The 14371-nt window shown below is 39.4% G+C and overlaps 1 protein-coding gene across 3 annotated transcripts; it reads right to left on the minus strand.

The window, feature by feature from the left end:
• Positions 1-259: 259 nt before the first annotated feature.
• On the minus strand, positions 260-12930 carry LOC133541350 (decapping and exoribonuclease protein-like). 3 transcript variants are annotated; one of them, XR_009803843.1, is made up of 9 exons: positions 12546-12930; positions 9410-9858; positions 9093-9319; positions 6403-6622; positions 6129-6264; positions 5946-6040; positions 5728-5876; positions 2281-2433; positions 260-1607 (listed from the first exon to the last, which is right to left on the minus strand). XR_009803843.1 is itself a non-coding variant. In XM_061884727.1 (8 exons), exons 2-7 carry the CDS (start codon positions 9850-9852, stop codon positions 5768-5770), a joined length of 1230 nt encoding a protein of 409 aa, XP_061740711.1. In that variant the 5' UTR covers positions 9853-9858; positions 12546-12930; the 3' UTR covers positions 260-2433; positions 5728-5767. The 3 variants fall into 3 exon arrangements, 2 of the variants coding, with proteins under 2 accessions (XP_061740711.1, XP_061740710.1); XM_061884727.1 differs by having other exon boundaries at positions 260-2433; XM_061884726.1 differs by lacking the exons at positions 260-1607; positions 2281-2433 and having other exon boundaries at positions 5717-5876.
• Positions 12931-14371: the final 1441 nt, after the last annotated feature.

Below are 14371 nucleotides of genomic sequence, written 5' to 3' on the forward strand. Positions count from 1 at the left end.
AGCTCTGTGAGTCGACAAACAGGAGCCCTTAAGACAGAGTTTACTAGAGGACATAAGAAAAGAAACAAAGAGTTCACATGGGAAAATGTTAGCCGCTTTAAACATGGCTATAGATTAAGAAATAGCACTTACAAATATATCATTCTCACACTCTCAAAGTCTGCACTTAGTAGTAATCAGTGCCCATCCATCCCTTTTCTACCGCTTGTGTCAAGTTGAAACACTGATGAAATCTATTAAACAGACAAGAAGCAAGGAATTAAACAGCTCATTGAGGAAAAACGTCCGGGCTGTGCTCTTTGCACAGTCTTCCAACCCGCTCTGACAAAAGGTCGCACGCCTCCTCTTTTATTTGGACTTTTCCTGATTACATGGCAACAGTTGTTTCTAAAGGAAGGGGGGTCGCCTTTGTTACAAAACAGTTCAAAGAAAAGGTGCCTGGAGGGGGGTCAGGTCCCTCTTCCTCTCCGCTTTGTAGATATTAGGTCAAGACAAAAAAATCTACCTGGGGCTTACAATAGATCAAAGAAACCTTCACCTTCATGTTGCGTCCCATCCTACACAGTGGAATTTTACAAGCATTTTGATAGGTAAGATTAAAGACAGCTTTTGCCTGCTCGCCGGGAACTCATGGAAACACAAAGTTTTGTGATAACTTAGATACAATTATTCTGACAGCTTGTCCCTTTCAGGGTTGTGGGGGGTGCTGGAGCTTATGATGCAGTGGCAAAAAAAGCGCAGGTTGTGATGCATTTTTGAAATGATTGACTTCAAAATTAGAAAAATACGTCATCTTTAAGTATTATTCTAAATGTGCCTATTACGACATTACATTTACACTTCCAGCATGTACGTAAAATCTTAATGGAGGTGTTTGGATGTTTTACAGGCATTTTTGGCAGAGTATAGCGACTCCCATGGGCTCCATTGTAAGCTGACTATATAGAATGTATAAAAAAAGAAAAAGGTGTTCTTGTCTTAATTAAGGACTGTGAATGATAGGCAAACTTCCTACAAATAAAATAAAAGGTGCAGTTAGTGGTCCTGTATATACAGTGTGTATTTGTGATGTTTGTGTTTGTGGTGCCAGCCTTAAGACAACATTTTATATTTGGCTATGTATTTGCAGCTAATTCTTCTTAGCTGTGATGTTTTGCGTAATAATATGCATTGTAGCAGTCAAATAAAGTTATCTAACCTCATTCAATTAGGACACCACTGACATCAACTGAAATGTTGTTGTAGAAACACGGCAGTGAATGTTTTCATTTAATGCAATGACGGTAAAAGGACTTTGCCGGTTGTCTTGTAAGACAGCGGGTCTTCTCTGGGCTCGTCCCCACTTCCAGAGAAAGAATACTTTAACAGGATCCCAGAAAGGGCCACCAGTTACTTTCTTCAGAATTTCAAAAGCCGTCTAGATCAGTGTGGTTTTGTATGTGCTGTTATTTTACTTCAAATGTTCTTTTCATACAAAAGCTTATTTTTTCCAGAAGTGCCATCTGCTGAATAAAATCCATCCATCCATCCATCCTTTTTCTACCGCTTGTCCCTTTTGAGGTCGCGGGGGGCTCTGGAGCCTATCTCATAGCTAGAATATGGACAAGCTGTAGAAGTAAGAAATGCATTGTAATCGTGTCTTACTTGCACTGTTGGAGCCCCACAAGGCTCCATGCTGTTGACTTTCTATGTCAAAGACCTAGCAGATGGGCACACAAACATGGATCACAAAAGCAGCTCAGATCACAAACTGTGACAACTACCAAACCTTACAAACCCGGAAATGGATTAAAGACAAACCAGTCCTGTGCACGTTTAGTTGATCCCCTTTATTGTGACTTATTTAACTATAAACGGGAACTGCACTTTTTTGGGGAATTTTGCCTATCGTTTCTAATCATTATGAAAGACATGACCACGCATGATTTTTTTCCAATGCAATCTAACTCGCAATTAAAAGTCAGCTTACACCGGAGCCAATGGGAGGTTCTCTATTCCGCCCATAAAACCCAATAAATAACAATCCAAAAACAATACTCCATTTACACTTTGTGACTTTGAATATTATCCAAGTATTAGTGATATTGTTATCATAAGTGCTGACAGAGACAAACTACAGTGGTGTCATCATCACAAGTTTGTGTGGCTATGTTGACTTGATCCATTGGTGAGCTGCTTCCTTGCTGGTGAACCATTGTTCTAGATCATAAATCATGTCTCTCACCTTGATAGTAGAAGGACGAGGACACATTCTGATAAATTGGTACACATGTCTCTCACCTTGATAGTAGAAGGACGAGGACACTTTCTGATAAGTTGGTACACTTTGACAGCCAAATTACACCCGGGAATGGCGAGAACAGCACAAAAAGACGCTTGGTTCCACCCACTTTTCTTCACGAGGATTAGGAGACATTCTTCATCTAAATGGGACTATAACAAGATTCCATTTGTTGGCATCCTAATGACAGCAGACACTAAACAGTAAATGATGTTTTATTATATTTGTCGGCTCTTGTTGCGCGACCACTCTTTCTCTCGGGGAATAAAGCACACTGGTCAGTTCCAAGTTCTTTCGGAAGACACATATGTTGAGTAAAAGAGACCACCGAGACAGAATAGTACTTGGCCAAGTTTTGCTAAAGCTATAGCAGACCAGGCATTACTACGCCACCATAGCATCGCCAAACGAGGTCTGAAGTAGACAAAAAGTATTCAGGTTATGTAGAGCGAAAACAGCCCCTCGCGCCCTGAAAGAAAGTGCAGCTGCTACTTCAAAACGGACAAGGAACTGGCCAAAACAGCTCTGTGAGCCGACAAACAGGAGTCCTTGAGACAAAACAAATAGTTTACTAGAGGACATAAGAAAACAAGTGTTCATGTAATATGAATTGTCCCAATCAAATAAAGTTATTTCATGTAATTCAAATTGGACACCACTGACATAAACTGAAGTGTTGCTCTGGAAACATATCTGTGAATATGTTCATTCATTGAACTGATCGCAAATTGACTTTTCCGGTTGTCTCGTAAGACAGCAGGTCTTGGCTGGGCATGTCCCCACTTCCAGAGAAAACATACTTTTGATCCTGCTGCAGGCCCGTAGGCTAGAATTATCCTAACAAAGTATGTGAGCATAAACTGAAAAACTCAAGTCAGTGCCTGAAAAAATTCTCGAAAGTGAACAAAATACACACAGACTTTTGCATTTTTTCACCAAAAGCCGATGCCGGGTTAAAAGGTTGGTTGCATATTTCGAAACAAAAAACACAACAAAAACACTAGGTAAAAAATTATAAATGATGCTTATCTCTAACAGCAGAAGATAAAGTCCAACATAAATGTAAATAGACAGAGTGAAATAAACCTTATTTTTGGGTTTAATATTAGACGATAAAAAGAACTGAAAATTTCTTCTAACAAAAAGAACATAAATATGTCAAATAATGAATAAAGTAAAATATGTACTGGGCCAAAAATCCCTCCATATTCCCTACTGCTCACTAGTGTTACATATCTGAGTTATTGTGTAGAAATATAACGACAAAAGTACACCTCATTCATTAACCTTGTTGTAAAAACAAAAAACAGTTAGAATACTACATAATGTTGGATATTGAGCACGAGTTCTGAACCTTTTTGACTTCAGGGTCACACTTTTCCACTACAGAGGGGCCGAGAGCCCACTTAAATCTTACAACTGAATTAGTAATCTTACTTTTGATTTTATTCATATTCAATAAATACATGTAACTACTACCGGTTAAGCAGGATACACATTGTCAAATGATATGACAGCATGTGTTATTATGCAATTATCAAGGCTCAGGTCAGACTGAATGCAAAAATAAATACAAATCAAAGATATTGCCAAAGACGGAACTCATAGAAATGATTAAAAATACATTTATATACAATAACACATCGCTAAAACTATAAATTCCAGCAAAAAAAATAATCATATTAACATGTTTAACTAAGCTGTCAATAAATTTGAGGTGCAAATGAAAATACAGCTTTAGTCATAATATTTGCGCTTAATACATTTCAACTCCAAACTTCTTCGGTTTGTTTGATATTGTCATTACTGCCACACGTCGTGAAAAGGGGTATTACAAGGGAGTACCGCTGCAGCCCGAAGCTGAGAAACACACTTTTTAGCGCCCCCAACAATGGGCCCCAGCCCTTTGGTTAAGAAAATGTGATATAAAGAGCTAGCAAACCCTCTATTCATTTAATTAAAAAACTATGTAAAATTGAATGATTTTGTGCATTTGCAAAGCGCTACATTATGTACCAAACAAACTTTAACCTGCTACCCAAAATGTATAATAATATTGCCTAAGAGAAAAATGTAATTCATTTGTATGTACGCACAAAACTTAAAACCTTTAGTACAGGGATTCTCAAACTGTGGTACGCCAAAGAATCATTTGAATAAAGTACAGTATTTGATTTTCCAATATTCAAACACAGTGTGACTGCTCAAACTGTGTGCAATGTTACAGTGGCCAAACATTAAATATACTTGGTAAAGAAAACCTCTGGCATGTTTTTTTAATCAATATTTAAGCCTACTATGCTACTGTCTTTTAATGTTGGCGATTATGGTGGTACTTGGAGAAGATTTTTCTGAGGTGGTGCTTGGTGAAAAAAGTTGGAGAACCACTGCTTTAGTGTAACAGTATGCAGAATTAAAGTATGGAATAGATTAGGCAAAGAAGTCAAACAATGTACGAACATAATCAAGTTTAAGAAACTGTTCAAATCTAAAGTGTTTACAAAGTACAAGGAAGAAGAATCCTGATAAACATGTCTAACCTTACTGAAAATTAGATGATCTTGTTTCTCTCAGCATTTGAATTACAACTTATTCAACTATTTATTGAGAAATGTATTATTTATGGATTTAAATTGTTGCATATGTTGTAATGAGAAACTGGAAAATGATAATATATCATATAGTAACTGTATGCATGTCTGAAATAAACATAAACCACAACCGGCAAGCTCTTGCTACTTTTGTGGTTTACAAAATATCCATCCATCCATTTTCTACCACTTGTCCCTTTTGGGGGGCGCTGGAACTTATCTCAGCTATGTTAGGGCGGAAGGCCGGGTACACCCCGGACAAGTCACCGAACCCTAACCCTAATCCATCGGAGGGCGTTTACAAAACCTAAATATACATATTTTTGTCTTTATTTTTCACAATGACTTTTTATATTGAATACAAATTGCTAGTCGGCGCAAGAAAAGTGGCTTGTATTTCATACAAAACAGTCCAAGGGAAGCCACTAACAATTTGCAGTCATCCATCCTTTTTCATCCTTTTCGCTGGTCCTGTTCGGGGTGGCGGGGGGTGCTGGTACATTTATTCATCTTTTTAGTAACACAGTTAGTAAATGAAGTGTTCATTTGTAGTGGTTTCCCCATATTTCTGCACAATAACCGAGACATGCAACAAGCAAATCATTGACTTGAACAAGTCAGAAGAGTCACTTGGAGCCATTTCAAAGCAGCTTGATTGGAAAGTCAAGACAGCCATGACATTATGTTCTTTACAAGTGTATGTACATTTTTGACCGCCACTGTAAGTACATAGTGTACGTCATTACATTTGTAAATGGGCGGGATATAATTCCTAAAACACATTGGAGAGTTAGCAAAATCTAGGTATAGGCTTAAACAGCATCTGGAAAATAAAGTGACAAACTAGCGGAATACCTGCTTTTTATTTGTAAATTAGTACTGATGGTGTGGATCTTCAGATCATTTCCTTCATGTACCAGTCAGGCAGGAAAGAGTAAGAGGAGTCCTTGTGTACAGAGTAAGTCACATCGCAGCGTGGGTTCCAGGAGAACAGATACACCACACTGCAACACAGAGAATAACTGTCAGAAAAGGGCTTCAAAGTGTTTTTTTAATAATTCAAAAAAACTCACTGATGATCATCTTCAGTTATGACACGTTTGACAAAAGACAGGAAGTCGTTGCAGAAGTTCATGCAGACTGTTGGCCTCCAACACTTGTCCTCCCTCTGCTCAAAGGAGGAAATGGTTTCTGCAGCAATGCATTGACATCCGTAGAAAATGGATGGATGCATTGACATTAAACAACAATTCTACCTTGATAAGCTGTGAAATCTTGGAGAGCTGAAAGGTCTCCACGGACACGACAATCCCGTCCTCATCCCGGAAGCCTGCGACGATGCGGGGGACTCCGGGGAGGAAGGACTGTGCCCACCACTTGAGTAGTTTAAACCTGGTGAGGAAACCGTACAGGAAAAGCTCAACTGGAGAACTATGCACAATATCCAGAGTTTCTTATAAATATATGTATGTGTGGCGGTGCACTGCGACCCAAACACAAATAAACAGTGGTATACACGGCTTATAAAACCTGTGGAAGTTGCTGCGCTGTTTGGGAGTACAGATCTCTGCGGACGTCTTCAGTTCCACGTAGCAGGAGGGAGGAGACGGAGAGTCGGGGTCTTTATCCCGGCAGTCCACCTCACCGGAGAACAGGAGCCTGTGATCTGAAAGGCGGGTTTGGACCACGGTGCAGAAGGCCTCGTTTGTGTTGACCACGCCACTCGGATCAGGCGATCCGTCGAGCTTATCTTTAGAGGATGGCACATTTATATTTAGAAAACAACCCAACCTCAATTTGCCCAAATATCAATTCAGTGAGCATCTAAAAGTGTTTTTTGGCTGTTTATTGTTGAAAGTCCTGCATGATAGCTATCCATCCATCCATCCATCCATTTTCTTAAATTGGCCCTAGTGTGTGAATGTGAGTGTGAATGTTGTCTGTCTATCTGTGTTGGCCCTGCGATGAGGTGGCGACTTGTCCAGGTTGTACCCCGCCTTCCGCCCGATTGTATCTGAGATAGGCACCAGCGCCCCCTGCCACCCCAAAGGGAATAAGCGGCAGTAAATTGATGGATGGATGATCCGAGGTGGGGTCGCGGGGGCAGCAGCCTAAGCAGGGAAGCCCAGACTTCCCTCTTCCTAGCCCCTTGGTCCAGCTCCTTCCGGGGATCCCGAGGCGTTCCCAGGCCAGCCAGTAGACATAGTCTTCCCAACGTATCCTGGGTCTTCCCCGTGGCCTCCTGCCGGTCGGACGTGCCCGAACCACCTCATCTGGCTCCCCTCCATGTGGAGGAGCAGCGGCTTTACTTTGAGCTCCTCCCTGATGACAGAGCTTCTCACCCTATCTCTAAGGGAGAGACCCGCCACCCGCTGGAGGAAACTCCTGTTGGCCGCTTGTACCTGTGATCTTGTCCTTTCAGTCATAACCCAAAGAGCATGACCATAGGTGAGGATGAGAACGTAGATCGACCGCTAAATTGAGAGCTTTGCCTTCCAGCTCAGATCCTTCTTCACCACAACAGATCGATACAACGTCCGCATTACTGAAGACGCCGCACCGATCTGCTTGTCCATCTCACCATCCACTCTTCCCTCACTCGTGAACAAGACTCCCAGTTATTTGAACTCCTCCACCTGGGGCAAGCTCTCTTCCCCAACCCGGAGATGGCACTCCACCCTTTCCCGGCCGAGAACCATGGACTCGGACTTGGAGGTGCTGATTCCCATCCCAGTCGCTTCACACTCGGCTGCGAACCGATCCAGTGAGAGCTGAAGATCCTGGCCAGATGAAGCCATCAGGACCACATCGTCTACAAAAAGCAGAGACCTAATCCTGCAGCCAGCAAACCGGAACCCCTCAACGCCCTGACTCCGCCTAGAAATTCTGTCCATAAAAGTTATGAACAGAATGTTGACAGCGTTATTATCTGTCCCACATGATACTATTTTTCACTTAGATGTCCCACAATAGCGTGTTGGTATTGTGTTGTCAGCCTTAATGCTGGAATTTAGACAGTTCAAAAGTGTTTCTGGGAAACCCAACAAGGAATACTCCATTTTGTAAACCCTCTGACTCCATGAAGCACTTTCTTTTACTCGTACACTCTGCAGTTGTTCAATGTAATAGACGTCATATATGAAACCTGCTCGGTGGCCTTGTGGTGAGAGTGTCCGCCCTGAGATGGGTAGGTCGTGAGTTTAAACCCCGGCCGAGTCATACCGAAGATTATAAAAATAGGAGCCATTACCTCCCTGCTTGGCACTTAGCATCAGTGGTTGGAATTGGGGTTTAAATCACCAAAAATGATTCCCGAGCAAGGCATCGCTGCTGCTCACCTCCTATGGGTCAAATGCAGAGGGTAATTTCACCACACCTAGTGTGTGTGTGAATGTAAGTGGTACTTTAAATTGAACTTTAACACTAAACTGGCCCGAGTGTGTGAATGTGAACGTTGTCTGTTTATTTGTCGGCCCTGCGATGAGGTGGCGACTTGTCCAGAGTAGGGTTGTACGGTATACCAGTATTAGTATAGTACCGCAATACTAATGAAACATATTTGGTAATATACCGCCTCTGAAAAGTTGCCGGTCCGCCATTTTTACAGTTTGTCCCTCATAATGTTGACAAAAAAACAGAATGATAAATGACACAATATGTTACTGCATATGACAGCAGACTAATTAGGAGCCTTTGTTTGTTTACTTACTACTAAATTACAAGTTGTCTTGTATGTTCACCATTTTATTTAAGGACAAACTTGCAATAAGAAATGTTTTTGTTAAAATAAAGCCAATAATGCAATTTTTTGTGGTGCCAAAGTACTGAAAAGTATCTAAATAATTTTGGTACAGGTACCAAAATATTGGTTTCGGGACAACACTCGTCGAGGGTGTAAACCTGATTTATGCCCGAATGCAGCTGGGATAGGATGCAGCCACCCTCACGACCCCGAAAGGGACAAGCGGTAGAAAGGGATGGATGGATGGATATTACATACAACAATGCTAGCATAGCTTTGTGACCTACAGTGCTAAAATGACACTTATGCTTTGACAGCAACATAGCTCTAGTCAACCATATTTGCTTGACAAACAACAAAATAAAGATAAAGCTCCCTAGTCTGTAACTGTTATGGATAATTAGCAGAGCTATATTTGAAGGTGTGTAGCAAAGCCTCTTTTTAAAACTATATGTAAGGATCAAATAGACTCTCCTACCTGAGCATATGTACTGCTCAAACTTGTACCCCCAGTACATCATCGCCTTATGCCGCTCGGTACGGTTCTCCTGATCCCTGCGAGCCTCTTCCGTCTCCACTTCACTGATGTAATGTGTTCCTTTGAACTTTGTGACGGCCAGCAGCCAGCCCTCTCGTGTTTCGTACGGTGTGGTCAGCAGTTTGGTCAAATGGCCACGCCATGTCACAAAGTCGACATCTAAAGCTCTGAGGAGAGAGCACAGGAAGACGCATTGACGGTCACGTCCAAGTGGAAAGTGTAACCATTTTGGCTCTATGGAGGTCGATAAATCTTACGATGAATGCGACGAATCTGTCCTCCGTGCGACTTTGGATCTGTTGGCCAAAATCCACCGAAGGATGTGATCCAGCTTTTCCTTCACATGCTCGTCCCTCTGTATAAAGCGGTCTCTGTATCCATCTTTCAAATCAAAATGTGGACCTTTCTCAGGTTCTACATAGTATCTCATCTGCCGGCTGTCGTTGAAGAATCTACGCTGAGAGTCGAGGGAAAAGGAACCTACTTCGACAGGCTGCCTGTACAGCGGGAAGTCTCTTTGGTAGAGCTCCTTTCTGGTGCTCAGAGCCGGGGAGCTGGGCTGCTGAGCTGATGGCCCGGACTGGTGATGGCGGTGGTTTGCTTTGAAGGATTTATGTTCCCTGTCATTTTGTTCAGCGTCCTCGCTCCATCTCTTGCATGCTGACCGCTGGTGCTGCAAGCCGGAACCGTGCTGGTTCATTCTTTTCTACAAGGAGGAGAAGGCACAATCATGCTGAACACACCCAATAAAAAATATGTTTTAACTTTATAATGCTGATTTATATGGAAGCATGTGTTAACAAAAAGCGTGTAAAGAATGTGAGCTAAAATTGGCATAGATGGTATTACTGCAAGCATGAGTACTTATTTCTTCTTTTCTGTCTTTAGTTTATTTGGAACAGTAGAATACATCACACAATTTGATATCATTTCACTTAACATCATGTCCAAAAAGGAGTTGGAAGAAGCAAAGCTCATTTAATCTTACCCCTTTCCCACTTCAGAGTGTTTACAAATACATACGTTCAATTACCGACTTCTTTTTGTAGCACACTGACATCCGTTAATGATTATTACAGTAGTTTTTGTATTAAATATTTAATTCAGTCATAAAATGACTTGAGATAAAGAATATCCCATTTTCACTAAGGTTGACGATGTTTCTCATAACTATTCTTCTTTGTACTTTGTAAGCACTATTCATTTGAACTACATCTTAAACTGGATCATATCTGTACATTGTTGAACTTCTTTGCATAATCCATTCCATCATTTAATTCCACATACTGATATACTAAAAGTTTTAAGTGTTGAATGAGCATAACAATGTTTTAAATTAGAGTTTCCTTTATGGTTAAATTTCTCCTCTTTAGTGTACATTCTTGAGTAGCAGGTTATAGTTTGCTTTATATATAATTGTAGCTATTTGCAATTTTACAAATCATCAACCTTCAATATTTTTGACTCAATGACTAAAGTGTTAGTATGTTCTCTATATCTAATATTATGTATTTATCTAATTCATATTTTAGTAATGCAGTTAATAAATAAAGAATTCATTTGTAGTGGTTCCCCATATTTCTGCACAATAACTCAGACATGAAACACTAGTGAGCAATAGACTCTATTTAATAATTTAATAAAGAATAGGAAGTGATTTTTGGCCCATTATTGAAATGTTTCTTGCCACCTTATGTTGTAATTTTTTTATATGACATTACCAGTTAATTTTATCATCTATTATTACACCCACTAATGTGTTTTCTTTGACCCTTCAAATATTAACTGTGTCTATTTGTAGCAACAAAAACATTATTCCATTATTGTTTTTCATATTTACTGCGTCTATTTGTAGCAACAAAGACATTATTCCATTTTTACTTTTAATATTTACTCCGTCTATTTGTAGCAACAAAGACATTATTCCATTGTTACTTTTAATATTTACTCCGTCTATTTGTAGCAACAAAAACATTATTCCGTTATTACTTTTAATATTTACTGCGTCTATTTGTAGCAACAAAGACCTTATTCCATTGTTACTTTTAATATTTACTGCGTCTATTTGTAGCAAAAAATACATTATTACATTATTACTTTTAATATTTACTGTCTATTTGTAGCAACAAAGACAACATTCCATTGTTACTTTTAATATTTACTGCATCTATTTGTAGCAACAAAGACATTATTCCATTGTTACTTTTAATATTTACTGTTTATTTGTAGCAACAAAGACACTATTCCATTGTTACTTTTAATATTTACTGCATCTATTTGTAGCAAAAAAGACATTGCATTATTACTTTTAACATTTACTGTCTATTTGTAGCAACAAAGACATTATTCCATTGTACTTTTAATATTTACTATTTACTTGTAGCAACAAAGACGTTATTCCATTAATACTTTTAATATTTACTGCGTCTATTTGTAGCAACAAAGACATTATTCCATTGTTACTTTTAATATTTACTGTCTATTTGTAGCAACAAAGACGTTATTCCATTAATACTTTTAATATTTACTGCGTCTATTTGTAGCAACAAAGACATTATTCCATTGTTACTTTTAATATTTACTGTCTATTTGTAGCAACAAAGACGTTATTCCATTAATACTTTTAATATTTACTGTCTATTTGTAGCAACAAAGACGTTATTCCATTCATACTTTTAATATTTACTCCGTCTATTTGTAGCAACAAAGACGTTATTCCATTAATACTTTTAATATTTACTGTCTATTTGTAGCAACAAAGAGATTATTCCATTGTTACTTTTAATATTTACTGTTTATTTGTAGCAACAAAGACACTATTCCATTGTTACTTTTAATATTTACTGCATCTATTTGTAGCAAAAAAGACATTGCATTATTACTTTTAACATTTACTGTCTATTTGTAGCAACAAAGACATTATTCCATTGTACTTTTAATATTTACTATTTACTTGTAGCAACAAAGACGTTATTCCATTAATACTTTTAATATTTACTGCGTCTATTTGTAGCAACAAAGACATTATTCCATTGTTACTTTTAATATTTACTGTCTATTTGTAGCAACAAAGACGTTATTCCATTAATACTTTTAATATTTACTGCGTCTATTTGTAGCAACAAAGACATTATTCCATTATTACTTTTAATATTTACTGTCTATTTGTAGCAACAAAGACGTTATTCCATTCATACGTTTAATATTTACTCCGTCTATTTGTAACAACAAAGACGTTATTCCATTCATACTTTTAATATTTACTGCGTCTATTTGTAGCAACAAAGACAATATTCCATTGTTACTTTTAATATTTACTGCGTCTATTTGTAGCAACAAAGACATTATTCCATGATTACAAACCGAGCACAAACAGTAAAGGTCAGTACTTACCTCACTGAGTGGCACAGTCAGTAACGCCTAAACACGAAGTATCTGTCCTGAAACGCATCTTGATAAATAAATCGGGAACATTTTTTCAAAAAACGAAACAAAAGGCAGCGGGAAACTAGCTCGCTAAGCTAACTAGCTCGCTAGGCTAACTAGCGTCGTATGCTAACTCCAAGCAGCTCTCCCTCGTTTAAAACGGCGGCGCTCGCTTTAAATATTTATCACGCAGTCAGTTGTATCAGAACATAAAATGCATGATAAAATCCCAGCGGTTCACTCTGGTTAGGTGTTATTTTGGTTAAAAAAATGAAATAAAACAAGAAGAGAGCGGCAGGACGTGCAGTGACGGCGGCTACCAGAGGGGGCGATGTTCTTCTTCTTCTTCTTCTTCTTTTGTTAACAAGCAGCCCTGTGGTGCGCATTAGCGCCACCTACTGAAATGGAGTGTGGACCAAGTGGAACACTCCTAGCTCATAACATCACAATATATATCTGCCTTAGGACCAGGTGGAACCCTCCTAGCTCATAACATCACAATATATATCTGCCTTAGGACCAGGTGGAACCCTCCTAGCTCATAACATCACAATATATATCTGCCTTAGGACCAGGTGGAACCCTCCTAGCTCATAACATCACAATATATATCTGCCTTAGGACCAGGTGGAACCCTCCTAGCTCATAACATCACAATATATATCTGCCTTAGGACCAGGTGGAACCCTCCTAGCTCATAACATCACAATATATATCTGCCTTAGGACCAGGTGGAACCCTCCTAGCTCAGAACATCACAATATATATCTGCTTTAGGACCAGGTGGAACCCTCCTAGCTCATAACATCACAATATATATCTGCCTTAGGACCAGGTGGAACCCTCCTAGCTCAGAACATCACAATATATATCTGCTTTAGGACCAGGTGGAACCCTCCTAGCTCATAACATCACAATATATATCTGCCTTAGGACCAGGTGGAACCCTCCTAGCTCATAACATCACAATATATATCTGCCTTAGGACCAGGTGGAACCCTCCTAGCTCAGAACATCACAATATATATCTGCCTTAGGACCAGGTGGAACCCTCCTAGCTCATAACATCACAATATATATCTGCCTTAGGACCAGGTGGAACCCTCCTAGCTCATAACATCACAATATATATCTGCTTTAGGACCAGGTGGAACCCTCCTAGCTCATAACATCACAATATATATCTGCTTTAGGACCAGGTGGAACCCTCCTAGCTCAGAACATCACAATATATATCTGCTTTAGGACCAGGTGGAACCCTCCTAGCTCATAACATCACAATATATATCTGCCTTAGGACCAGGTGGAACCCTCCTAGCTCATAACATCACAATATATATCTGCCTTAGGACCAGGTGGAACCCTCCTAGCTCATAACATCACAATATATATCTGCCTTAGGATCAGGTGGAACCCTCCTAGCTCATAACATCACAATATATCTAGGTAAAGCCATCTAGAAGGCTTTACTGACACCAACGCGTGATCTGATTGGCTATTGCAACTGTCCATCATGTATGTCACTGTTTGCTTAGATTTAGAGTTCAATCTGAAGGCTGGAGGCAGATTTGGTAGAGCATGGCAACATAGGATAGCTGAATTCTGATTGGATCAAAACTATAAGGAAGGAACATACCATGACATGAAGAGAATATGGGTACTTTTAGATATTTAGGGAAAATAAAAATAAAACAACTTTTATCTTGAATTAGGATCGCTATTTCTGATTGTGTTAGGCCAGCAGAGAAGTCATTTGTGGCCCTGACGTCACACAACGTGTAGAATGTTATTCT

This window comes from Nerophis ophidion, linkage group LG23 (genome assembly GCF_033978795.1).
Source record: "Nerophis ophidion isolate RoL-2023_Sa linkage group LG23, RoL_Noph_v1.0, whole genome shotgun sequence".
Classification (NCBI taxonomy): domain Eukaryota; kingdom Metazoa; phylum Chordata; class Actinopteri; order Syngnathiformes; family Syngnathidae; genus Nerophis; species Nerophis ophidion.

What these genes read in the sequence shown, in the direction of transcription:
- LOC133541350 (XM_061884727.1), bottom strand. Translation starts at nt 9,852, where the DNA reads ATGAACCAGCACGGTTCCGGCTTGCAGCACCAGCGGTCAGCATGCAAG. An exon ending in TGAGCAGTACATATGCTCAG is followed by an intron (nt 6,623 to 9,092) that starts GTAGGAGAGTCT and finishes CATCCTCTAAAG; the next exon opens with ATAAGCTCGACGGATCGCCT. An exon ending in ATAACTGAAGATGATCATCA is followed by an intron (nt 5,877 to 5,945) that starts GTGAGTTTTTTT and finishes TCTGTGTTGCAG; the next exon opens with TGTGGTGTATCTGTTCTCCT.